Genomic DNA, 27,346 nt, shown 5'->3' with positions numbered 1-27,346 from the left:
AGCATCAGTTCTTTCACAACTCACTCTTTCCTAATATATCTATTTTTCTATATCTACATATTTATAACTGCTTTAATTAGATTTAATTTACATATAATAAATTCACCCATTGTAACTGTTCAATTTGAGTGATAGCAAATGTGTACAATCTTGTCACCACCACTACCGTCGAGGTAAGAACATATCCATCACCCCAAAAGTTTTCTCCTCCCCCTTTGCAGTCAGTCCCCTTCCTCTGACAATCAGTGATCTTTCCATCACTGTACTTTTGCATTATTGAGAATTTCATGTGAGTGGAATCACACCATAATGTGATCTTTTGTGTCTGGCTTATTTCACTTAGCATCAAGTTTATGTCCATCCACCTAACCATATTTTCAGTCTGCTTCCTTACTAATCACTAATATTAAACTTCTGCGTACAGAATCCCAAATATAAATCCTAACTATAAAACTAGGCCCATCTACATAGAAACTTATTCAGCCACATTAATTTTAAAAAGCCAAAACAAACAATTATTGAAGCAGTCATTATTTTTGGAGTTTATTGTCTATACCATATTAGTATATGTCAGGATTTTTATTCCCTTTGTCTTCCGCCTCGTAAGGTGCGTAGTAGTATCTGTATTTTTAGAACTGAAGGGAAAAATCGTTTCTGTTTTCAGCATTTTGTGATAATTTTCACATCTCTTGTAATAATGTACGTGCCCTGAGGTGTCTCAAACCATGACTAGAAATCAGTGGGTCAGAAAATCCTTATAGGAAAAAATAAACACAACTTAAACCTGTATGTGGCTGTACTATAATTTTCTGTACAGATATGAATATGTCTCTAGTACAAGTAAATGATCTCAGTGAATGTACCTTTTTTTTGCTTCCCACCAGAAAAGTAAACTGTGCCCTGAGACTAATTATCATAAAAACATAGGACAGGAGTTGGTTATTTCCATAGTCACCCTTTAACTGGATACTTTTTAAAAATTATTTAATTTTTAAAAATATTTTAAAATTATTTAATTCAGATTATTTAGTTAGAAAAATAGGTTGGGTAGGATATAAGAATTTATTTTATAAGCAAATGGTATCTTTTGTTTCTGAGACATTTCTTCCCACAAATGAAATAGACTAAGAAAGTGAGATAACTTGTTGGCTGTCACCTTTAGTGATGTAATATTTAGAATATATAATCTCGCCTTTTACAAACATGTGTAAAATGCCCTGTAACACTTGAGTGGCTGCAGCTGTCATCTCATTTTTTCTGGATTAAGTTTGGTCAAGAAAGAAGCTGCCTCATTTTCTAATTGTCATTTGCCCAGGAAGTAAAAGCAAATGGTAATGAGGGAGTCACAGCAGGAGAACCTGCTCACAAATGAGAGGCGCATGTTGACTGGCAGCCAGCGTGCCATTTCAGTGATAAATGTATTTCTATACACTGCTGTTCAAGGTCATTCGCTGTTGTCCTTGAGTGTGCAGCCATCAAAAATCATGCAATTCACATTCTAAACAGTTCTGATCATCAGTGCAAAGATGCTTTACTTAAAGAAAAGCAGTCATTCATTTTCTACAGCATTTAGATAAATTAAACATCTTTATGTTTTTACTGCGGTTTTATCTTGCTGTTGTTGAAAATTGACCAGAAATCAAAGAAAATATAAATTTATGAGACAATGCGAGGTATACTTGCATAGATTTATTATGGTGCTCACAGAAGCCAAACTTGAACATGGGCAAACATCAGTAATTAGCCCTCCTTTGGTTTGTGGTTCTTCGGTTTTTAAGAAAATTTGAAGAACTTATCATCGAAGAATTCCAAAACAAAACTGTTTACATTTTAAGATTTCTACCGTATGTTTGAAATATATTTTATATTAAAAATACTGAAAGGAACATTTTGCTTTAAGTCTGCCAAAATCCAAAGAAAATGCTTTCACTAACTTTTTGAACATGTCGTTACAGTTTAGTAAGCACTCTGTCATTATTTGGAGAGAAAATGATCGAGTTATGTACCATTTTTTGTTCAAAACTGAACTGCACTTATCTATATATAAAATGACCAAAACCATGTTGTTATCCAGTTTTTTAATCTCCATATGTAGCAGAAAGTTTTAATATGAATCTAATATCAAATAACTGTATCTTAAAAGTTAAATTATGTGGAAAATATGATGGTTCGGATCACTCAATGTCTTTCAGTAAATACTTTTAAAAATATTGTTGAGTTTAAAAGTCCTTCTTACAATATGTGTTCACGGTTAGTACACATTCAGTGAAAATGGCAAGGCCCTTCATGGTCTGCCTTCACCCTAATTGTCCATCCACCTTTATCTCTTTCCACTTCCTCTCTTCCACCGTAAATCCTAATCTTTCTGAAGGTTTTTTTAGTTTTTCTGACAAGATGTAGTCTCTCTTTCCTCTAGCCCTTTCATTGTTTTCATTGTATTACACACTATGTGTGGAACACTCTTTCAGTCTTGCTATCCCCCATTTTACCCTATACACACGCATAAACACACACACACACACACACACACAAACAAACCCCCACCCACCATTACCACCTAATCACTTGCAAATATTACCCAGAAAATCTTTGAGATTTCCTACAGGAATCCCGTAGTTTGATTTCTACCTGGAGGAGTATGTGTAAGGGCAGGCGTGTCTCTCTGACTTTAGCTTAGAACTTCGGGTGAATCCACTGTCTAGGAGTCGAGACAGGCTATCTCGTACCGTTCTCTAACATCCTGCACATAGTCCTGTTGGCCTAGTAACACACATGTATGCCCCCCATATATCTAACGATGTTAGAACTTACAAGTTTCTGATGTCTACAATAGATAACTAGGTTCCTAGTGTCTGACTTGGACCTTGAAATGCTTTTCCCCATAGAAACTGTTATAAGTAGTGCTCCTAAGATTGAATTGGCACTGTAAATTCTGAAAGATTAAGAATTCTATAGGCCTTTGGAAGCTGGCCTAGAAATCTAAGTGCTATTTGTGGCATTGTTTCTATGGATAAATGTGTTCAGAGTACCAAGCAACTGAATTCCAAGCAAACTTGAGAACCTCTTGTTTGGTGACTGCCCATATGGAAACACTGCAGCATCCTGCATGTGAAAGTGTCACTGGCATGTGATCACGAAACAGATTACCAGATTGTGTGTGGAACAGCATGGTGGGAACAGTTTGTCGTGAATACAGAACTACAAACAGAATGGTTTCTTATTTCTTATCTTTAGTATAAAATTATCAAGAATTTAAAAACAAGGAAGTTCTTACATATGGATCTTTTTTAACCTCGCATGCATCATTTGCCTTTCTGTGAGCTCTGACTTTGGGCTCAGACTTTTTCATATGTAAAACAGGAAGTATGAATCAGAATTCTCAGTAAACTTAAACTTTCCAAAGATTCAGAAATGGCGTTTTCTTTTTTTGGATAAACTCATACTCAGACCTTGAGTGTGAAGGTTTGCAGTGGTTTTAAGGAGTAGCCTTAGGTTTACTGGTTGTTTGCTTTGTAGTTTAAACTTTGTTAAAACAGTTATAAACTCTGACACATGAATAATCATAAATTTAAAATATATAGTTTATAGTGCCATAGTAGGCAATCTTAATGTGCATGGCCATGTCTAAATACTAATCTCAATTGACTGTTGAATGAAAACATTTACCATAAAACTGTTATAATATTATAAAAAGTATGTCTTCCCCGTACTGTTTCCTTCTGAAAGAAGCTTCCCCTCTGAAAGAACACACCTGCGTTTTATTGTTTTACAAAAATGGTCAGTGAGCCTCTGTCATTTCCAAGCTATACAAGCAACTAAATATGCGTTAAATAATGTTTCTTAGTTAATGTTTTTTTAAAGCAGAAACAAATTTTGGGAGAGCATGCACTTACTATAATGCCCAATTTTAATATTAACATTTAAAATGATCTGACAACTCTGTCTCATCTCTGAACAAATATTGTTATGAAAAAATAAAACAATGCAGAAGAACACTAAATTGTTCATACTAGGGAAAAACTGATAAATTTATGATTTAAAAGACAAACTAGCAAAGTCTATAAGGATATATGCCAAATGGTTCCTGGTGGCTCTTCTAAGGCATTGGATTTGATAAGGAAGAACAGTTGGGTAGGGTTTCTAGTTTTATAGGGACTTCAGAAATGTGATGGGATTATACGTAATTTTTAGTTTCCTTCTTTTGTGTTATTCTCTATATTTAAAAAAAAACTCTCCAAGACAAAAATCATGCTTCTATTAAAAATCATTTTTGCGAATACGCAGTTCACATATATACTCTAGTGCCTTCAGAAATGTGTCCAGACTGCCTTCTTCATACACTTACTCCTAAAAGCAAAATGTGGTATTAAATGGATGGCTTTCAATTGAGTTTTACGTGCTTTTGTTCAAAAGTGAATAAAATTAGTATACGCAGTATCAAGTCTGCTTTTAATAGTTTCCATAGTGAAGCACAGAATGTTATTTTAAGACACATCTGTGGGTTACATACATGATGGCAATTATAAGCAGATTACTAACAAAGTGCGTTCTGAGTTATAAACAAACAAAAAGCTTCAAAGGATTCATGTTTGCTTGGGGAGAACGTAAATTAAAACATCAAAGCAGTTCGTTTCCCTTAAGGATTGAGTTATTTGGATAGCTTGTCGGTGCTGGAGAGTACAACAAGTGGGCTAGTGCTATTGATTTTCACCTTGTGTTACCAAAACATTTTTCATTGACAAATATTAATTGCTTATTAAGTGCTAAAGAGTTTGATGGTCCAAATATTGAATTTTATAATGAATTGGCCTTTTTCTTTTGCTGATCATTAGGCAATATGATTGCATTAAAGATACAAAGGTTTAAGCCAGCATATCTCCCACTGTAAGGATATCAAATAGATATTCCTATAGAGTTTAATCTTAGTAATAGGATACTTAATTCATTTTCCTTTGCATTTAAGAGAATTCTCCTTGACCAAATGGTAAGGAATGTTTGTTTAAACATGCAAAGTGTGGTTATAATTAGTAGTAAAGTATTCAGTATACCTTGCATTGATTCTAGTTTATGAATCCAGTGAATCATTGAAATTCATGTCAGAACAAAATTGGTGATTGTGACCATTAATATGAGTTTTTATAAATCATTAATTTGGTTAAAATATTTTTCCTTTTATTTTTTAAGAAGATCTGTATAACAAAGTGCAAAACCAAATACCTGTGTGTGTATACTTGCATGCAGACACATATGTACAAGTTCCATTTTAATTTTTTTGTTGTCTTTCCTAACTTTTAATATTATATCTTTTTTTCTTTTTAGGATTACATTCAAAGAAGTGTTAAATAGATAATATAATGATGCCTCTAAAATATAATTTGTGGATAAATTATGAAATTTAAGCAAAATTAAAATTAGAGGAATTAGATTGTCAGTTTTGTCAGTTGACTACTATTGGTAGTTTCGAATTATAAATTCAAGTCTATTTGAATATGTTGTTTTTGATCCTAGAAATTTGACTTTTAATCATTTGTTTCCTGATCTGAGTTAAATAATTACAACTTGACAAAGGCTTATTCTTTAAAAGATAAAATATTATCAGACTTCAAAGAGATTTCGTTAGGTTTTAATTACAGTGATCCATCACAAAATTCTCTACCTAAAAAGTGATTTGTACATTGGGAACAACTTTGAAATCTTTCACTTAAAAATATTAGCTAAAACCTGAGATTTCAAATCTCCAATTTGTGAAATAGACCTTGCTCTGTCCTTTCTGCTCACACCTTACACTGGTAGTGTCCTCTCTCACTTCATCCTCATCGTTTTGGTCTTTTCACTCCGTCTGCTCTTCATAGGTTATCTGAACCCCTTAGACTCAGTCATTTAACAAACATTTGTGGTGAGACTGCTGTGTACCAGGAACAGTGCTGAGTGCAGGATCTATGCCTTCAACATCTGTGTGCTGATAACTCTCACATGTGTCTCTCCTTCCATAAACCTTTTCTTGAGCTCCAAATTCATCTTTCTAACTTTCTGATGTGTTTCTAACTACCTGCTCGAGTCCTCTGCCTTAATACCTGCTGGTCCCAAACTACACTCGTTATTTCCCCCTGACGACTTACCCCACCTCTCCCCACTGAAAGCATTTTCTTCCTCTCCTCCCTTCCCTGTCCAGGTAACAGCGTCTCCACCTACCCAGTTTGCCCTGTTCCCTGTCGATACCCAGTTCCTCATTCAACTCCTAATTTGTCTACTTCGTTTGCCTCCCAACCAGTTCTTTTTTTCTAGTTCCTCTCTCCTCATCTCTCTGCCAGAGTTTTCTCAAAACTGCTGTGATCTGACCATTCTCCTATTAAAAACTAGAAAACTCCCTGTTGACTATAAACTAAGTCCAAATTTCTTAGCACAAACAGGCAGTTTATAGCCTGGCCAGAGCTACCTTTTTGCCTCATCTCCAAACCCTGCCTCTCCCCACTCCCCTCTGCCCCTGGCACTTCCGTTGGCCGAGTGACACAGGAATGCTTGCTGTTTCTTGGACTTCTCTCACATATTCCCTCTCACGTGTCTGCTTACACTCATCTATCTGCTTAGATCTAGCACTTTCTCCTCTCATCCTTCTGGCCAACTTCTGCTCATCTTTTAAAGTTCAACTCAAGTACCACCTTCTCTCTGTACCTTCTTCTGACATCTCCTACCCCAGAACAGAAATTATTGCTTATTCTGTTTCCGTGGCACCTTGTGTGCATTCGTATTATGCCATTTATTGTATTACACAATAATTGCTGACTGTCAGCCTGTCTCTCTCCTGTCCTAGATTCACTGGCAGGGGTCATGTCTCATCTTTGTGCTCTGATATCTAACACAGGGCCTTGAACATAATAAGCTCTCAATAGACATTTTCATGTACACTTGTCCTAAAAATATCTAATTCCATGAGGTAGACAAGACATATTATCTTTATTTTACAAATAAGCAAATTGTGTCTTAGAAAATTTTGTCCCTTCATAAAACCAGCAAGGACAAATTTTAATCCACTGAGTAAATGTGGATAGTGTGAGAATAAGTCAGAGCACTGACAGGTAGTGTCAGTGCTATTTTGCCGTAGTAATTGCTCTGGAATATTGGCAAATGCCAATTGCTATGTGAAAAAAGTCTACGTATGTTATTATTATATTTTATTACTATTTAAATACTAAGAAAAACTTTTGATGTTGCATCAAAGTTAGAAGGGTGATTTTATATTTTTGTAGCTTGGCATTTCTTGACTTAACAAAAGAAATGGACTGCTTAATATAGAACATTAATTAGGTTATATTCCAGACTAATCTGATTGTCTGTTTTAATTAGTCAAATATGCATAATAAACCATTCATAAAATGTAAAACTCCTGAATCTGTATTATGTATTAGTGGATATATACTCTGTCATTCTCCAAAATAAACATGAGCCAAAAGATATGGTAACGTATTGGTTAATATATGTATGAATTTAGAAAATTATGTAATGCCTGAATTTTTTTTTTAAACTTTCAAGTGATTTCTCTTTTTGGAATGATAAAAATGTTAAATCCTTTTGAAATGTGTTTTTGAAAAATATAAATCCTGTAGCTTTAGTGCAATCTACATAAGATAATTTTGTGTCACCAGGCACTAAACCAGGAAATGAGAGGTGAGAGGGAACATGTGTGAAGGCCCTGTCCTTCTACTCTAGCCAAAACCATATTCTGTTAACCTTAACTTAGATCAGAGCCCACAGAAATGCTAAGTTCCATCGGTTAAGATGAACGTATGTCTGCTGAAGGGCCTGCAATGGTTGAGAGGGTTCAGAGATAAACAAGACCATTCACGTTGCTAAGGAACTCCCAGTGGAAGTGATTAGGATTTACTTTTGTGGCACGATATGTTTTCTTTGAAAAATTACATAACCGTTTTATGTTAGCCCATTGCTTAGAATCCTTTGAATATTTAGCAACAGAATTTTCATGGTCCAAGAATACAAAGGCAAAACTTTGTTCACTTAAAGACTTTTAGCATGGGTTTGAATAGATTTATATTAGAAATACTGACTAAAAACATTTAGTTTTGGGTCTGCCCAGATCTAAAGACAGCATTTTCTGTAACTTTTTAAACATAGGCGAGTTTTATACTTTAATAAGTGTTTTGTAATTATTTCATACCAGCAGTATGAATATTTGCTAACATTTACTCATAGATAAATGAACCACATTTATCTAAATCATATCCAGCATTCAATGTTTTAGTCTCCTTGAATAAATGTAATTATTTTTAAATGTTGAATTACATGAAAAATGTTATGGTTTGAATTATGTCTTTAACTAAACTTTTTTCTTATGTTATCATTGTTGACGTTAAGAGTCTCACTCACAATACTAATATACTACCATCACTTTATTAGCCAAAACTTGGTGGTATCATGTTTTAAAATAGTTGGAAGTTTGTGATGTTTGGGATTTTTAGCAAAATCCAAAGGATGACTCTACAAAATTGATCACTTCAACAGTCAAAGAAAGGACATATCAATTATGTATAATTTAATTGGGTATCCTATAGTTACTTCATCCTGAAAATATTTGGGCTCATAAAGCAGGAGAGGGGTGTGTGTGTGCACACACGTGTGTGGTCAGATTCTGATCTGCAGTCAGAAAAGGAGGAAGAAGGACTTAGACATTAATGGATGAGACTTATGGAAAATTTATTCTTTGAATTTGAAAAAGTTCCTCAGTTGAATAGGAGCAGAAGAAAGCTAAAACTAGTACATATATTTAACACAGGTTGCTGTTAGGATGACTAACATCTTGAGATTGGAAAACAACTATTGACTTAAACGTTTATTCTTTACTTGTTCATTCATAGACCTTCCTTTTTAAAATTAATTTCGATAATTTATAATTGATATCAGTGAATATATAAGCTTCACTATCATAAAAATCTGAAATTATTACTAATGCCTAAATTACAGTAGTGAAATCATCTTGAGCATTTATGTTCTTACTATTCCTGGATAAAAGTGTTGTGTGTGAATATGTGTGTATACATGCATGTTGATGTATCATTTTCCACAAAAGAAATTTCGAAAACTATTGCTTGTGTCGTGAGGATTAGCAACATGCAGATATTGACAAGCTGCTTTAATTCATCAATGTCAGTTAGTTCATCCCCAGATGACATTTCAGTAACTTTCACTAACTGGAAATGGGCAATAAATGCTGCAGCTGTTTTTAAGGAACAAAGAAAGTCTGTTGACTTGAGGCATTATATCTTATAATAAAACTTAAGATAGTGCACTTTATTATATTTATCCCTAAATCTATTTTCCAATAAGATGTTAAAATTATACCAAATCTACTTGTCGTTCACCCAGAATGTATATTCTTTTCAATTAGATAGTGATAGAAAATAACTCAACGCATTGAATAGTTCCAGTATCCCTTGGATTGGAAAATGCCACGGCGGACGAGTTGATGCTGTGACACAGAGTTGGCATAATGTGAATAAAAAGCATCACCTCGGCCCTCCATCAAGAAAAGAAATTATAGAGAGAAGCAACCCATTTTGAACCCTCAAATCTCTATTCAAAATCTCTGTGGAACTGCCCAAGGGCCACATCCAGGCTTCCGTGCTTACACTGCAGGAGACAGGACAGCCGCTAAGAAAAGCTGGACCCTCTGCAGTCCAGAGAGCTTCAGGAGTATGTTTACCATCTACTTTCATTTGGGTCGATACTTTTACTTTCTGTATTTTGTGTGCCAAGTGAGAAAGAGCCAGGCCCCTAATTTTATAATGATCCTTTCCTCAAGAAGTGCTCATTTATGGTGCCTGTAGGTAAGTATTGTCTCTTTGGGGCACAGACGAGCTAAGGGGTGGATGAAAACCTTCAGACACCCAGGGCCAGGAGGGAGGCTGCTGATGAGAAAGATGGGGCTACCATCCTCCTCTGGCCTGGGTATCTGGAGGAGCCAACACAGGCCAGGCAATGAAGAAAGACAGGACAGCTCCTAATCTTCAAACCTCTGTTTTACAAGGTTTAAATTCTTGGAGCTGGGTTGGAGAAAAGAGTTTCTCTTCATCTCCCACTGTTGCAGTGTGCCAGGGGACCCTGCCTCTCCCCACGTGTGTGTAGGACCACTGGTGCGAGTGAGCTCCCCTGGGAGATCCGGCCTCCTCTGCCAGGAGTGCTGACTGTCATTCCAGCATCCTCACAGGGATGGCGGGGCAGGGGAGATTGTGATGGACCAGGACAGCACCAGGACGTGAATGGAGGTTTGCCCCATCCAAGGACCTTCCTCTAGAACCCCCTGGATGTGGACGCCACCTCCAGGCCACCTGGGCTTAAGTCTAGGGGGTCTGTCAGGCCCCCAGGTCTTGAGGAAAACAGCAGAGCAGACCCTTCCCCAGCAAGGCCCAGCTCCACCACAGCTCTTGCTCTCAAGCACTTGTTCCAGCTGCCTGGGCCGAGGCTTGCCCAGCTCCCGAGCACCACCGACATTGCTCAGAATCTTCATTATTGGGCATGGGAAAGTCATTTAGAAATATTGATGTATAATATTAGTACATAAGTGCCAGTTATATGAAAATCAAGTGTATAGAAATTGAAGACTGGCGTTTATAGTTTTCTTTTACCTGGTATTCTGTGAGGCAACAGACTCTGGAGCCAGACTGCTTGGATTCTGATCAGAACAAGTTACTCCAATTCCCTGTGCCTCAGTTTCCTCATCTGTAAAGTAGGGGTTCTTATCTCTTAGGGTTGAAGTGTAAGAATTAAGAAGCTTATGTAAAAGTGCTTACTTGGAGCATTACCTGGCACAAGACGTGTAGTACAACAGTTTCTTCTTATGCTTTTTGGATTCTCTGCAGTGCCTAGCACAGCAATACATGCTTATATACCTTTTAGTATGCAATTTTAAAATTTATTTGAAGGATGATAAAAGCTGTTTTGCAGATGACCTTTGATAAATCCATTTTTTTTAATTAAAGTACGAAGTTACATGATTCATTTTTATCAGTGACCACAATGATGAGACAAACTGTGCTCTTTAAGCACCCAAGTGATATGACGTAAGTGTTGAGAATTGGTAAGTTGGAGAAACAGACAGAAATAGAATGGGCTCAATGGGCAATAATTGAGTGGGAGTACATTTTTAAACGAAAATAAACTGCCAGAATGTAAAATTAGTACAAATGACTTTTAGAAAGTGTAGTAGAAAGTATTGAAAGCAGGGCCTGGAAATCTGTGTTTTTGTCAATGGAGGCCTCTCGGAGCATTTTAGCACAACCAAGACTATCCATTGGGCTCAGGTGTCCACACCTCCCTCTCCTAGAAAGAACTGGGAGTATTCTGAATGTCGGCCACCTTACCAGCTTTTACCAGCCATGACTGCAGCTTCCTGATAAAAGCAGCATAGTGCTGGCCTCCCTCCATAGCGTTATAAGAAACTCTAATGACATCCAGTGGCCTGTTCCAGCACTCAGTCTGGTTTGCAATTCCACATTTTGAGACATGGTTGAATAAGGAGACCTTTAAGATACCATCCAGCTCTAAGATGTCATGATTTGAAAGCTTGGAGAGAGTTTAAGGAAAAGCCACAAAAATGATGAAAAAGTTGGAAAATGAGACCTGAGAGGAGAGGTTATAGTTACTGAGATTTTTTTTTTAACCCTGAAAATGAAAAATAAGTAAGTAATACAGGAGCAAGTTGGGGGCTGGCCCCATGGCTGAGTGGTTAAAGTCCCACATACTCCACTTTAGTGGCCCAGGTTTATGGGTTTGGATCCCAGGTGCAGACCTACTCCACTCATCAGCCATGCTGTGGAGGCATCCCACATACAAAATAGAGGAAGCCTGGCACAGGTGTTAGCTCAGGGCAAATCTTCCTCAGCAAATAAAAGGGGGAGGGAAGTTGCTGTAACAGTCCGCAAAAGGTTATCATGCCAAGATTGGTGACCAGCTGTTCTCCATCTCTACTGAGGACAGAAGAAGAGGAAGCAGGCTTACACTGTAGCATTTTGGATTTAGTTTTGATATAAGGAAAAATTTCCTGACAGCACACATTGTTAAACACAGCTAAGGGTCCTCAGGGGAGGTTTTAGAATCTTCTCTAGAGATATTTGAAAACAGAGCAGATTTTCCTCTGTCTGACCTGCTTTAAGGCAACCCTGTCCACATACAGAAAAGAATGGATGACCTTTCAGTGTTCGTGACAACATCATATGACCTTAAGAGCCTGTGCACAAAAAGGCTGTAGAAGGCTGAGTTCATCGTGATAATTAAATTTTACCTGAGCCTTCCAATCAGCCAGAGATGAGACTGTTTTTTTTAAAGTGACATTATCTCCCTAAGTTATTTGTTGAATGTATAATTTGTTTCCTTAAGCAAATGAACCTTAAATATATTATAAAATTTTCATGAATTGGTTGCTTCAGAGAAAACAAAGGGGGAATTTTTTTCTTGAACATAATTAATTCTTAACTTTTCAACTCTTGAAATGGCCCTTTTTTGATGAGTCTTTTCCTTGCCTAACAAACAGAGCTGTCAGTCAGAGCGATGTCTTTGTCTTTTCTCTGCCTTGAGCACTTACCTCCCTGCCAGTCAGCTGTGAAATCAACAGCCTCCTGTATTGGGATATCAGAAAGGCATGCAAATCAGACCCTGGTCCACCTTCCTTATCTGCTCTTTTCTGACTTGGGCTGCAATCGTTAAGAGACAGCAAATGTCTGGTTAGTGTTTCAGGAACAGTGAGTGCGACCCCAACCCTCACTTGGCATTTGTTGTTGAGAGCAACCAGCACTAGGGAAATAGGAGTATTTGTAGGTCTTTGGTGTTACCTCTCCTTTTCTTTTCAGGGCTCAGCCTCACATCCTAGGCACTCACTTCCCTGAATATCCGGCCCATCTCCAACCCATTTCCTACCTCCATACACAGATGGACACTTCATCCAGGCTCGCCCTAAGCTTAAGGCGTGCGCCACGCTTGTACCTCATGAAAGCATGTGCATCCTGTTAGCTCTGTGTCAGAACACATTCTAGGGAAAAATGCCTCAGCCAAGAGCATAATTGTATTTTTAGAAATTTCAGAGACTGTGTGCAGCCAGTTGGGGACGTATTTTCAGCTCATCAGACATTTCAAGCACCCCTTAAATTGCAACTGCCTGTCTTAACCGAAAACCAGCCATGCTGCTCCCCGAGAAGGCCTGGGACCGAGGCAGCCCTCCTCTCTCAGCCACTCCCAACCTTGGGGCTGTGAAGCTTCAGTCCAAGTTCTTTTCTTTTTCAGTTTATTTTAGTAAATGTTATACAAAATACAAGTCATTACTTTATAAATCTTTTCCTTGCAATGGTATTTATGATAGTAAAATTTTACCTAGTTTTAGATATCTTTTCTTCACACTTAGTTAAAAGTAGGAAAACATTTTGTTTGATTGAGGGTTTTTTCCTCCCTTTAAAAAAGTGACAAAACCTGCAAATAAATATAAAATGTTCTCTTTGATCTTGTTCATTCTTTGAGGTAGATATAATAGAGTCCTACTTTTTGGATTCAATTCTCAAACTTGTCTTTTGGAAGCTGCATATCAAGAACTCTACGAAGAGAGATCATGTAAAGAGGAATTTTGAAGAGAATATTCTAGACAGCCATAGCTTCTGTTGATGCTGACCAAATCATTTTAGAAATTCCTGTCTTTCCTTCTCTGTACAGAAGGGTTAATTATATTTCTTTGCAGAGCACATTGAAAGTGTCTGTTAAAAACTGTTTGGGAAGTGGATGTATGACTCATTATTAATCCTGCCTCTCTGTTCCTTTTCTTTCATAAGAAAAAGGAGGAGGGAGTGCTGAACAGTTCAGCATTCTGTCTCCTAGGGATAATCGCTTAATTTCCTTTATTGTTCATAGCACTTCTTGAATTAGATTAATTTCTTTATATTTTATTTCTGTCTTTTCAAGACAGCAATTTCTTTGACTAAAAATATAAAAAGACATGACACTCATTTGCATATAAAAAGTAGACCAAACCTTTTATTTTGAAACCTGTTGTTCTGGAAAGTGTTCTTTACAGTTCAGCATTTAAGATCCCGACCATCGGGTTTGCCCCATCGCAAAGCACTTGTGAGTTTGCTGTGATCTCCACACAGCTGCATCTCTAATGCCAGAATAGAGGTTAAAGTCAGTTCAGGTGGTGCCTGCACAGATCTGAGAAGTTCAGAGATTCTGAACAAAAGACAATGGCAACATTTCCATTACAGTGAGAGCTGAAGCACCTCTTAGGCTGAGATTGTAATGAACTCACCAGATGTACCAAACCATTTAAAACAGTGAGCTTCTCTGAGCTGCCATGAGTGGTACTTGCTTTCTTACAAGACAACAGGTCTGTCTATCAGCTGACACTATAGTCAGTACTCTGTGGTTTTCCCTTAGGTCGCTTTAAAAGACAGCCCTGTGGGACATCGAGCAGTATGTACTCTGTGTGTGTGTGTGTGTCTGTGTTGATGTGTTCTGATCTGAAGTGTAGTATCCCTTTGTCCAAAGCAGACTTAAAAAAACCAACAAATTAAGCTCAGTATCTGACGGGACCTCAACAACAACAACAAAGGAAAACAGGACAATAGTTAGTGAAATGAGTAAGAAGTATTCATTACTAGACACACAGAATAAGCATAAATTTAGTTCTGAGTTTCCTGGCAGGAAAGCAAACACGTGTTAGTTTATGTAATTATTGTCACATGACAAAAGAAAGCAACAAAATTTATCTGGAAACCTTTTCCTGGCAGAAAATTCCAAGATGAAATTAATTCACAGACTTTCCTATTAGAGACACTAGGTAACATAATGAAGAGTATCTTCAACTGACACACAAATATTTAAGTGGATGTTTGAAGTATCAGTCCTCTATAAAAAATGAAGACATAATACAAAATATTTCATGAAGACTTATCTGAAGGAGCCTGTGGATCTGGTTTTCTGCCTTTGCAACAGGGCTAACTTAGCCTCACAGAGAGGTACCGTCACGAGACCACTGGGTTGGTTCATCCTTTGGACCTGCTGGCAGGTCACTGTGGCATTCTCCTATTCCATCTGAAACACACTGTGGTTGCTGATTGAGGAGGGCTGCTGATCTGAAGGAGGCTTGGCATTCTCTTTTGAGATTTAAGGCCCAAACTCCAGAAGAAGGATCAATCCATACCTACACAGAGTTGGGCTTTGGGTGGCTTCCAAGAAGGACCAACTTTTCTTAGAGCAGCTTTTAGCATGCTCACACAATTAGATGCATAGTGGGACCCCAGAGCATGGAAGAAGGTATCTTGAATCAAATATGTTTAACGGAAGGATTGAACTAAATGCTACAAGGGACCAGGAAGGAAATAAGGGAGACAGGCCCTCTTTTGTGTCAGGGCTTGGATTGGTGAAATGAACAGCAAATGCCCGGGCCATGGGGGCCACCTCCACTCAACCCTGGCTGATGTCACCATGTTCGAACAAAGGCCCAAGACTGCCAGAGCTTCCTGTGTTTCAGGAGAGGGTAGGAATCTTGATTTTACATGATATCTGATGAATTAGAATATGGGCTCAGAAAACATGTTTGAAAAACATTTTGTAAGCCAAACCAAACACATCTGCAATCTGGTTTCAGCTTAAGTGTCTTCAGTTTGCAATCTCTGTTATAAAGCAAAGCCTTACTAATCAACTCTCTTAACCATAGAACAGCCTCAGATTGGCTCAGTAGAATTTCAGAGTTTTAGCAGAACTGAATCTTGATTTTAAAAAGAATTAAAGATGCTTTCCCAATGAGGTTATTAAATTGACGTAGTAAGTGGGAATGGCCAGTTTTTCCCTTTCAATTGGTTAACTTTTTTCCCCTGCCTACAACAATTTTCATTCTAGTATACATACTGTTCAGCTGGTTTCTTGCAGTAATTATTCAGCATGCTTACCCTGTTGCTTAATTTAGCACCACATTTGTGGGCTGGTACCATGGATAGTTACCACGTCTGTTTAATAAAATGCCACAGTCTGAAGTCTGTGTTTCTGGACCGCTTGGTATGCTAACTGATGCTGATTCTAGGGTATATGCTTTGGGGTTTTTTTTGTTTTTGTGTTTTTTAATTAAACAGTATACTCAAGTAATTGAATTAGGTGATTGCTTACGTTTGTATGGTCATTTTATTTCCAGTGTTATTGAGGTATAATGGACGTATAACATTGTGTAAGTTTAAGGTATACAACATGTTGATTTGATACACTTATATATTGTGAAATGATCACCACCATAGCATTAGCGAACACCTCCATCCCATCACATAATTACCATTTCTGTTTTTGGGGTAAGAACATTTATGATCTACTCTCTTAGCAACTTTCAGGTATATATGTCTGGTCATCTTTAAGTAAGGAGGAGTAGCACAATTATTAATAGTATTTATTGAATTCTTATTATATACATTGTGGAGAGTGTTATATACATTAACTCATTTAATCTTCACGAAGCTCTTTGAGGCAGGTATTATCAATATCGCTATCATCATCATCATTCCTGCTTTATTGACATGAGTAGTCTGAGGTTAAGTAACTTCAAGAACTTGCCCTGGGTCTTGTGGTTAGTAAGTACTGGATCCCAAATGCAACCCAGGCAGCCTGACTGAGAGCAGTGTTCTCTGCCAACCCAGAGCCCAGTTCTATACCAGTATAACATTTTTTCTCTGAGTGCTGGAAAACAGGCATTATTTTGGATCCCACAGTGCCTTGAAAGCCTACCTATAGGAAAGAACAAAATCCAAAGAGCATTGAGGAACCTGCTTGTATCCCCATCTCTCTCTCCACCCTCCTTTTCTCATTTTAATCACTCAGATGTGAATTATGAGAAGAGTCTTACTGAAATTTACAATATGTATACCACTGAATCACATCATGAGCCTGATGCTCCCAGCAAGATTCAAGGTTTACAATTCTTCATCAAAAAGTAGCAGATGGAAACGAACCTTCCTGGTATTGTCTTAGTTTAAGGGAACACACTCCCCCATTCCTTTCTAGACAGAGGGAGGAGACCGCCCACAGCTTGCAAGCAGACTGCATATTGGTTAATGTAGTAGAGGTATGGTCTTTAATAGTCGAGTGTAGGGACGTTAATACAATATTATGCTAATTTGCTTAGTATCCCCATGTTTTCGATAACTATTAGTATCATTAAACTTAAGTGTAATTTTTTATTAGTAAAGACCTTTTATCAAAGACCTAATCTAAAATACTTCCTTTTTTTTTAAAATTCATGGTTAAATCAATGATAGCTATTTGGCAAAGGTTCAAAATTATCCCTGTTAACTTGTTTTTAATAGTATTTGATTTATATGTGGCTCAAACCTCCAACATATTCGCGTATGTATTTTTACTAGTTGCAGCCATATGCATTTAAACACAGTGTTATTGGTGGAAAATGAAGCATAAAACATGAAAAATGTTTAATATGAAGGAGTTGAAATTATAGTGTTCAACTCTTTCCAGAACAGGGATGTCATGATACAGCTTTGATTGTTTTTCATTTCAGATGAGTGACATTCCTGGGTAGATTGGTGATCGGTTTCTTACCTTCCTAATTAATTGTAAAATTATCCCCTCTAATGGACATAAATGAATTCACACATTGGTTTGCCCATTAATATATGCCTTTCCTTTGGACTCATGCTGCCTTCTCAACTACGAGACAGGTACACTCCGCAGAATAAGATCAAAGCCCCTGCATACATCAGTGAAACAACTTTGGTTGCCTTTCCTGTTTTTCTAACCTGATTTTATAAATAAAATAAAGAGTATAATGGTATCTAATATCCATATCATAACTTGTTCAACACTGAATGCATTTGCATGTGTACATGTAATAGTTCTGTGTAATGCGTACAATTTATGACTCTGCATTTTATTTTAGACAATCCATGGACACAAGGGACCAATCACTGCAGTGGCCTTTGCTCCTGATGGACGATATCTTGCCACCTACTCAAACACTGACAGCCACATTTCTTTCTGGCAGGTAAGCATAGATGCTACGGGGTTTTGGAGTATACTGCATGATCTGCTTTTGCTAGGAAAGGCTTCCTGTTGAGCTTACCCGCCAACCTTCTCTCCTGCCCTCCCTCCCTTCTTTCAACAGATATCAAGTATTTATTGCTTGCTGATTATGTGCCGGATGCTAGCTTGCAGGGTACACTGAGGATGTAATTAGCAGTCTGGGAGGAGGGCGTCGTTCTCACAGAGCTTTCAGGTCTGAGGCAGACACAGGTAGATAAGTAAGCAATTACAATACAGAGAGGAGCCTGAGGGTAATGTGGTGGGATGGCTTCACAGAGAAAGTGATGTCTGAGCTGAGACGTGATGCTGCTGAGGAAGGGCCCGTGTAACTAGTAGGGAGCAGTGGGTGTTTAGGGAGGGGGAACAGCCATTCAGAGGTAAGCAGGGGCATGGTGTGCTGAAGGCCTGGCCTGAACGGAATTGGGAATTAGAGGAAGCACTGTTCAGGCTGCTAATTGACACAAGGCATTCAGACAAGTCTAACAGGGCATAGGGCATAAGGAGAAAAAGCAGCCTCGTGTTAACTTCATGTCCTGTTTATATGATCTCATTTTTGTTTGCATTCTGAATTTTCCACATAATAGTCTCATTCCTAAACTCTCAAAACATTTTTAAAACTCTGAGTATCATTGACTGGCCGTTCATGAGAGTGCCTATGTTTAATTCTGATGAAAATGAATATTAACTTTAAGCAACTAATTTTTTCACTAGAACTTGTTTCATCCTCGGTGATTAATCTCCATCCCATCTTCTTTTTAATTACCTTTCTCCTCATAATTACAAAAAAATTATACATTACCAGCTCCCCCCCAAAAAAGTTAATTTAAAATTTTGTTGTTACCTTTACTTTCCTAGGATGCAAGTTTGTTTTATGAGAATCAGTTTATTGCTTGGAAAGCTAAAAAAAACAAATACAAGTTTAAACGAGACTTCGGCACAGCTTGATGCCGGTTTTTAAAAAATCAATAGCTAATAAAATGTAAAACAGATACAATGAATTGTTTAATTAACAACATGCTATTAAAGCATGACAATTTCCAAATCTGTCACAGACTTTTTTTGCTCTTCATCTAATTTAGTTTTCCAGTGTATTTTCTCATTATCCTTTCTTCCAGAATGTATCTCCAGCATCTTAATTAGCTCAGATTAAACTCTTTTCCTTAGAGATCTCACCCAGTCTTCATTTTTCCTGGGAGCTAGCCACAGGACTTGTGATTTTACTGCTGAAGTCCCACAGTGAGTCCGTTGGGTGGCTATAAACTGGACTCTTGCAGCAACGGCTCTTTAAAGAGACTCCCTACCAACTGTTTGTTCTGCTAACAGTGGAATGCCTAACACAGTGGTCTCTGCTACACCAACTGTACTTTGACACCAGTTTTCCCGATTTACTCTTCACTTGAAATCCCAAAGGAGTGCTCATGGAAAGCTCCATGCATTCAGCGTGTGTTTGGTGTTGAAGTGCGAGGTACCAACCTGTGCTCTGGGGAGACGAAGTCAGCAAGTGGGGGTCCCTGCTTTCAGGGGGCTTGTGTTCTGTCCATGTTTTCTTCTTTGGAATAAACGAAAACAAATCTCTTTTTTGTTCAACTTTTTTCCTGCTAAGAAAATGTAATTCCTTATATAAAGGAATACCTCCTAAATTAGCCAGATTTGAAACTTTCCAGTATTTTCCTGAATTTCTAAGTGGCAAGCCTTTTCCCCTAATCTCGATCTTCAGGATTCTATTTGAATATGTTCATTCCTTCCTTGAATATTTTTCTGTTTTTATCAGAGTTTCTGCTCAGCTCATTGATGGAATTATGGTTAGCATCTTTCGTACCCCAGAGATCAAGGTCGTTCATTAGATGATATTGTTTTGAAATACCTTTCGTCTCCCAGTTCTCCTCTCAGGCTCCTGCTGTTGTCTCTGGGCTCTGCCAAGGACACTTACACCCATGGCCATTACTTGTTGCTTTGCACGCAGTGGAGCCACGGCAAGCTCCCTTAGTCCATCCACACGCTCATCTTCTCCAGGGGCTGCCTTGTGTTATTTGCACATGTGGGTGTTCAGCAGACAGAGCACCAGAGCAACTCAGGCAACTCCCAAGTCTTTCCTGCCTGTAAGCCCAGTGTCAGAATCTGAAACGCAGCCCATTTCTTACTTGCCTCAGTTATACCTAGCGTGGTCTTTAAATTTACATGGAAGCCACAGAAACATTGTTTCAGCCTCATCAAGAAAATATAATAAAACCTCTTCCAGAAGTATAGCGGTTTTTATTTGAATTAAAGAGAGTCCAAAAAGCAGTGTTGGCTGTACTGCTGCTCTCCCCAAATGGGCTTTGCTGATTTATTTAGATACATTTTGTTTAGTTCTAATGATGTATGATAATACTTTTGTATTATTCCAGTAAATGTACTATAATGTATTTTGAAAACTTAATGAAGTCTTATTAATACAGAACCTTACAACAGCTATCAGCTATTAAAATCTGTGCTGAGAAATGAGTGTTAATGAGAAATATTGGTTGAATAATTACTCAAGTGAGACTTAGTAAAAGGTTTGTGTGCAGCATTACTTACACTGAGAATAGCATTAAAACACTTCCTGTTTTGATGAATTACGTCTGTATGTGTTCAGAAAATAATTTTCACAGACTTGTTTCGTGAAGCATTATTTTTAAAGGAAAAGGAGAAGCCATAGTTGCATTTTAGTTAGTTTATGTACTCGGCTATTGAATGATATACTTGGCAACCTTTCAAGCCCTTTGAGACTCCAACAGCATTTTCCTACAATTTGAATATTTCACTTCAGTGTGTCTCCATTGGTGTTTGAACAAGGAGAGTTTAATAATGGAATACATCCATAATTCTCTCACTTAAATTTTACCACTACCTTCCAACAAATGTGTCCTCTTTTAGAAATGCTAATAATAAATTAGGTGGATATTGATTTCATTTATTTTTATTTATTCCATCATACAATACTATTCAGTCATTTAAAAAGGATGATGTAAATATATAATTGTTAACATAAAAAGATTGCCCTCAACATTTTATTGAATGAAAAAAAGCAGATTGTGAAACTACCTTTGAAATGAGCCTGTTTATGTAAAATCCCTTAAAACTTCTTCTCCTCGTGTATATACAGACTTGGAGGTCTGGAAAGATTACAAAATGTTAGTGATTGGCTCTGGGAAGTGAGCTCTTGGGATTTTCTTTCTTTTTTATACTTCTTTTATTATTTGAATTTGCCACAATGAGTATTTCTTATATTTTTAATTGAGAAAAACATTAATGTTACCAAATATTAAAATTCCAGCTAGTTTTCATTCATTTAAGACTTGAATTCCCCTTACTTTAGCATAGTTTCTAGCCAGTCACTGGTCAAGAAAACATTGAATAACAAAATGATAAATTGTTTCAATGAGCGTTCTTTAAGCATGTTGGAAAAATTAATACTCACCCTTACTGCCTCAGATTCATCTCTAATTTGAAGAGGTCACAGGGAAAGGATGGTCTGAGAAGCAACAAATAATAGTTAGTATGAAGGTCTTCATCGTTCCGTCTGTGTGCAGCTGTAATAGTTATATACCATACAGACTTTCACGTAGCCCTTTTCTGGGGCAGGAAGACTGTTTGACCCTACTAAAGGCATTTATCAATCAATTTGTCAAATGATTTATCAATCATTAGAGGGATGGCTCAGCTTGTAAGGGGAACCCAGCTTATAATAATGGACTTTTCAAAATCTCTCCATCTGTAGCATTCAGTAAGATAGTCCCTCTTTAGTCCTCAACCCATTTCTTGTACATGGCTAAATTTGAAGGGAAGAATTGAAAATAAGGAAGTGTCTGAACATGTTGGATACCCCTAGCATTTTGAGCCACCAGCAGAAATCAAGCTTCATACACATTTCCATAGAAAATCCATAGAGAATGAAAGATACTTTGTAGTTATTTATCCACTGAGAAAATTAGATTTTTTAAAAGCACAGGATGCCTGTTGATGCCCATTAATTTTAACCAGCAATTTTCTGGATCATTTAGATCTGTGCTGTAAGAAGACTAAATTATTATGTACTGTTACTTTTTGTACAAGAGAACTATCAAATCAAGCTTACCATCATTATTTATATTTAAACTGTTTGGGAACCTCCAGAAAGCAATAAGGCATTGATTTTTGTCTCTTATGGAGTTTCTGGAAAAAGAAGAGAAGGAAGCAAGGAAAGAGGCTCTTGGAAGATGATAGTAAGGCACTGCCTGGCTTTAAATGTGATCTGAACTTTAACAGAAAGAGTTAATAATAACCATTCATTTGGTTTTAAAATGTGACCTCGTACACTAGTGATTTTTTTTCACCTCTGTGTTGTGTTCGGCACTATTATTAATGCAGGAAAATCAGTAACATTAGTCATCTTAAAAGGGTTATTACTCAAGATGATTTAAATTGTGAAAATGTCAGTGGAGCCTGCACGCATCCTGCTAGAGATGCTATGATTTACGCCCTCTGACACCATCCTGCTGCTGAGAAGGGCCAGAGAAAGGAATGGCTTGTATTTTGCCCTGATCCAAATGCAGAGCATGATATCAGCAATAGCACATCTTAAACGTCCTAGGATTTGCCAGGGTTTCCACTGTCAACCATTCGTATACATTGGATCCTAATCTGCATGCTTCACACCAATCCCCAGAATGTTACACATTTAGACGGAGGTATTACTGGGGAGAAGAAATGGAAATGAAAATTAGTGCAAAGAAAAATATTATTTCTGAGGCCTCTTTCTTGATTTTTAGTGTGCTTTCCATGTGATTTGCAATAGCACAAAAGATGTATATTGAAACAAATGTTAAGTAATATTTCGAACGTAAAGAGTCTTCAGACTCTGTTGCTGAGATACGAGTTCACTGAGATTACGGCCGTTCAGTGTTTAGCACTTTGACCTGAATGCCTAGTTGTTCATGAGCCATAATTTCCATGTCTTTTTTCATTTATGGGAATGAATTAAGAGAACTTAAAATTCAAATCAAATTCAGGAAAGCCACCAAAAAAGTAGAAATCACCAGCTCATAAAAACGTATTGCCAGTAGTGTTGTATACTCTCTTTAGCATGGTAGCAAAACAGTGAGCCACACATGCTGTGTTGAGATGCAAGCTGATTTTGGCTTTTCCCTTCAAAATAAACTAGAGCTTTAAAAAAAAAAGAACAGCAGGTGAGGAGGGAAGGTGTCGGTCCGTGGAGATGGGGAGAGGGTTAGGTTTTGACCTTTGGCCCTGTAGCCTGTCACGCTGTTGACTGCTTAACTTTGCTTCATTTTCTTTAACTATAAGTCCCAAAACTTGACTTCGCGCACTCATCCTTCGAGGGTACAGTTAGCACTGTTGTTAAAGAACAAAAGGGTCTGCGGTTTGAAATACGCGCAATCTCCAAATATCTGATTGAACCCTTTTATTAGCATGTGTAATTCAACCCCCTTCTTAAAGACAGATGGACTTTCCCTGCTGTCAAGTTCTAGCCACAAAGTGAAGTTTCTCTGGATTTATGCATTTACTATAACAGCATCAGAACAATTTCAAATACACTGAAAGGAGCCCTTTAGAAGTGAAGAATAAACTCTCAGATGAACATGAATAAGCATTGTGGAGGAAAAGTGACCCGAAGTGTGTGTCACTTGAACCACTCTGTGGTGGGGATAGGGAAATGATTCTTTAAATGACACATGTGCTCTCATGTCCCTGTGTCCCTCCAGATGAATACCTCACTGTTGGGAAGCATCGGCATGCTGAACTCGGCACCTCAGCTGCGCTGTATTAAAACCTACCAGGTGCCCCCCGTGCAGCCGGCTTCCCCCGGCTCGCACAACGCGCTCAGACTGGCCCGGCTCATCTGGACTTCCAACCGCAACGTCATCCTCATGGCCCACGACGGGAGGGAGCACCGCTTCATGGTCTAATGCTGCTGCCTGCTGCCGTGACTGCTGCTTAGTTCTTTCAATCCTCTAGGCCGAGATTCCTCTGTCCTTGCTCTCACTGGATCATTCCGCAGTGCCTGCCCGCACCAGTGTCATCCAGGGGTGCGGCCGGGTCTGTGTCACTTCTGCATGGTTCTCGGGGACAGATTCCTGCTCGTGCCACCTATTGATTCAGAGGCAAGCACACATCGCTCTGCAGGATGTGGCCGTTCTGTCACTAGGTCGTTTTTCCCAGCTGGAGAGGGAGGGGAAGCCAGCGGTCCTGGGAACGCTCCTGTTGCTTGGTGCACTAGGAGCCCGAAAATCAATAAACACTGTGATTGCACTCTCAGCCCAGATCAGCATTTTCTTCAAGCTAAACCCCCACCTCTGAAGTGCTGCCTGAACCTGGTGGTTTTGATGTTGAGTTCTGAGGTAATGTGGCAGTCCTAGTCATCAAAATTATTTTCCTTTGATTTCCTAAAACATGCTATTGTTTACCAAAATGATTGTGCGTATACTTGGGTGTTTTCTTCTGGTAATTGCTAGCAAATTACTCAATCCAATTTCGTAGGACTTAGCCGCTACCTTCTTTATTAATACCTAACCGATTTGAGATTAATATTTGAGAAATATACAAAAAAAATTTTTCCTCATGGAGAATACAGTTTCCCAGACACCTAATCTTCTAAAATGCTCATATCCTGCTTAAGTGATAGTGTATTTAGTAGTTTGAAATAGAAATCATCACTGTTAGGATCGAGTTAATATAATTATCCAGCCGCTATAACTAATCTCTTAAATGGACTTTTGTAACAAAGAACCAAGTTTGAAAGTATAGCATATACCTAAAAAGAAAACTCTTGTGTCTGTTGCTACAGATCTTTTTAAGAAAGAGTTTACCCCTTCCTTCCAGAAACTTTATAGACCTGCAGTTCCCCTGTGTACGAACTGTGTCAGTTATCATGTAATAATTATAATTCAGCCTTCAAACTACTCCTGATCAATTAAAGAAAAACTAAAACTAAGACAGGATTTCTTTTAAACAAACGTCCTAGAAAATCAGTAACTACGGCACGAGCATCCAGGAGTATCTATAAACACGTGAAGGCTCTCAGTTAGTCTGACCAAACGTTGCAATGAGGGTGTTGACCACGCTTCAAAGTAAGCTTTAAGTAGGTTGCTTTCTTCTCCTTATGTCAAATTATGCCAGTTCTTGCTCATAGTAATGGAAAAAATATCATCAAACAATATTTTGTATAAATTGCTCCTAACAAACCTTGATCTGTGGATAGTTGGGGATTTGGTTGGTTAGTTGGTTGGTTGATTGTTGATTGGTTGGTTAGTTGGGCAAATATTGTTTATTAAATGCAAAAATAGAAAATTATTTATTAAATTCAGAGAAAATATGTAGAATTTACAGAGGAACCAAAATAATAATGGGAGCATTTAATTTAAAAGGCATAGATTGTCAGAGTTTATGTAATATACAAAAAAGTAGGATCACAGTCCAGGAACAAATACATCTGTTATTTTATTGAAACAGATTTTTAAAGAAAATGTTAAGAAATTAAGACCAATAGAATGTCCCTTTCATATTGATATGAAGTATGTTCTTTCCGTTGATGGCACACCTGTACTATTCCTTGGTTTTAGACTTTGGGTGTTCTTTCAAAAGTGAATTTATGCCACATGCATGTACATTGTATTTATAAAGATTATATATGTAGTTTGCAAGGAAGAAACAACTATACAGTGCAGACTTATTTGTTTGGTGAACATGCTGTTGTGTTTGATGCAGCTAGAGAAACCTGAGGTAAACCAAAGGTGTCGTCGGTTTTTCCAGTGGGCTCCCACGTCTTCTGGATACCCAGCACATGTTTACTTTGTGAACTTAAATGGGGGTTAATTTATTCTACAGGCTGTTTTGGAATGATGAAGTAAAAGTAGACCTTAGAGATTTTTTAAAACAAAATGTTCAATGCATCAGGAGGAAGCTGTGAGACCGGGAGGCAGGCCACCACAAATGCATGGATGGCGCTCAGCACACAGACTTAGGACAAAGCTGTGAGGCCTGAAGGAGCAGAATCCCTGGGCACGGGGCATAGGCCAGCCTGTGACACATTCTGTCTGCATAGGCAGCCAAAATTAATTGGCCAATAGAATATTATGATTGTAAACTCTGGGGTGGATGATATTTGATAATTAGACAGATATCTCTAACTGCTAGACTAATATTTGCATTCTTGTCAACACAAATCTCTCCTTGGCTATTTTGGACAACCACCGTCCCAACTTCATCACAGCTTAGATTTCTCAGCACTAAGGTAAACTTTGTATTGTCATCCCAGTGTACGCTTTTACTGTTTTATTGATTTCATTGGCAGTGTATTTGGACCTGTCCTTGTAAATGTAGAGACATATGTGGTTTCATTGGTAATTTGCAAGCAAAAGATGACATGGCGTGACACCTGTATGAAAATGTAATGATTGAACTCTGTGTACAGCAAGTGAATTAAAATGTCTGCCTCTCAAGACATTTCTTGATGACTGCACCAATAGATTCTATACGTGCTGAATGTCCCTGTGTACATATGTGTGTTAAATAAAACTGAATGGTACTGATGATTGTTTTTCTCATTAAAAACATTGTTCACTCTTCTTAAACATTCTCAGCTGAAATCCATATGCTTTCTCCCCCCACCTTTCTTTGGAACCAAATTAAGCCTTCTATTTCCATCTAATTATTCATTTCCCTGGAGAGCTAGCTGCATGAAAGTGAAACTTGTTCACAGAGGACAATAGAACAGTAGAGAAGGAAGTCCTTTTCCAACAAAGCGCAAGTGTGAACCAGAGAAACACTCCTACCAGAAACTCAACAGCACCCTCTGTGGTTTGGGCAAGGGAATTGCATGCATGTTGCTTTATCTTCACCCTAAATGGATTATTAATTGTACCAAATTATATCTTGTCAGATTTGATGACATAGGTTGGCTGCCCAAGGTGGGAGGCTGGGCTGAGATCATTAAATTCATTTCACTTAATACTCAGTTTGGAGTTGAATTCGAATCCCTGAGATAAATGGTGTGATTGGTTTTCAGAAAAAGCAAAAGTAACAAAATAGGTCATCATTGTTCACAGAAGGTTATATGTGTAAGTAGTGAATGTATTTTAATTTTCAAATAAGAATATAGAACAACTGGAATTGAGTCAGTCGTCAAGTAACAGTATAATTTTCTTTAGGAAATAGATAACCATTCAAGGAATTGGCTGCAGCATCCTTGGCCCTATTCAGATGCCCAGTATCCATCCCAGGAATTGTTTTAACATCTCCCAATGACTTAAATGTATCC

General features: G+C 37.8%; 1 protein-coding gene across 9 annotated transcripts in view; it reads left to right on the top strand.

Annotated features, from left to right (window-relative positions):
• Window positions 1-26,618, top strand: part of WDR7 (WD repeat domain 7) — a 357,038-nt gene extending 330,420 nt beyond the window's left edge. For all 9 annotated transcript variants that reach the window (XM_070512986.1, XM_014847072.3, XM_014847081.3 and 6 more), the window contains 2 exons: window positions 17,924-18,028; window positions 23,793-26,618. In XM_070512986.1, coding sequence (XP_070369087.1) covers window positions 17,924-18,028; window positions 23,793-23,996 — 309 coding nt within the window. In that variant the 3' untranslated portion in view covers window positions 23,997-26,618. The remainder of the gene's footprint in view (window positions 1-17,923; window positions 18,029-23,792) is intronic.
• The last annotated feature ends 728 nt before the right edge of the window (window positions 26,619-27,346 follow it).

The sequence above is a fragment of the Equus asinus genome, chromosome 7 (genome assembly GCF_041296235.1).
Source record: "Equus asinus isolate D_3611 breed Donkey chromosome 7, EquAss-T2T_v2, whole genome shotgun sequence".
NCBI lineage: Eukaryota > Metazoa > Chordata > Mammalia > Perissodactyla > Equidae > Equus > Equus asinus.
This window is presented reverse-complemented; position numbering and strand designations above follow the sequence as displayed.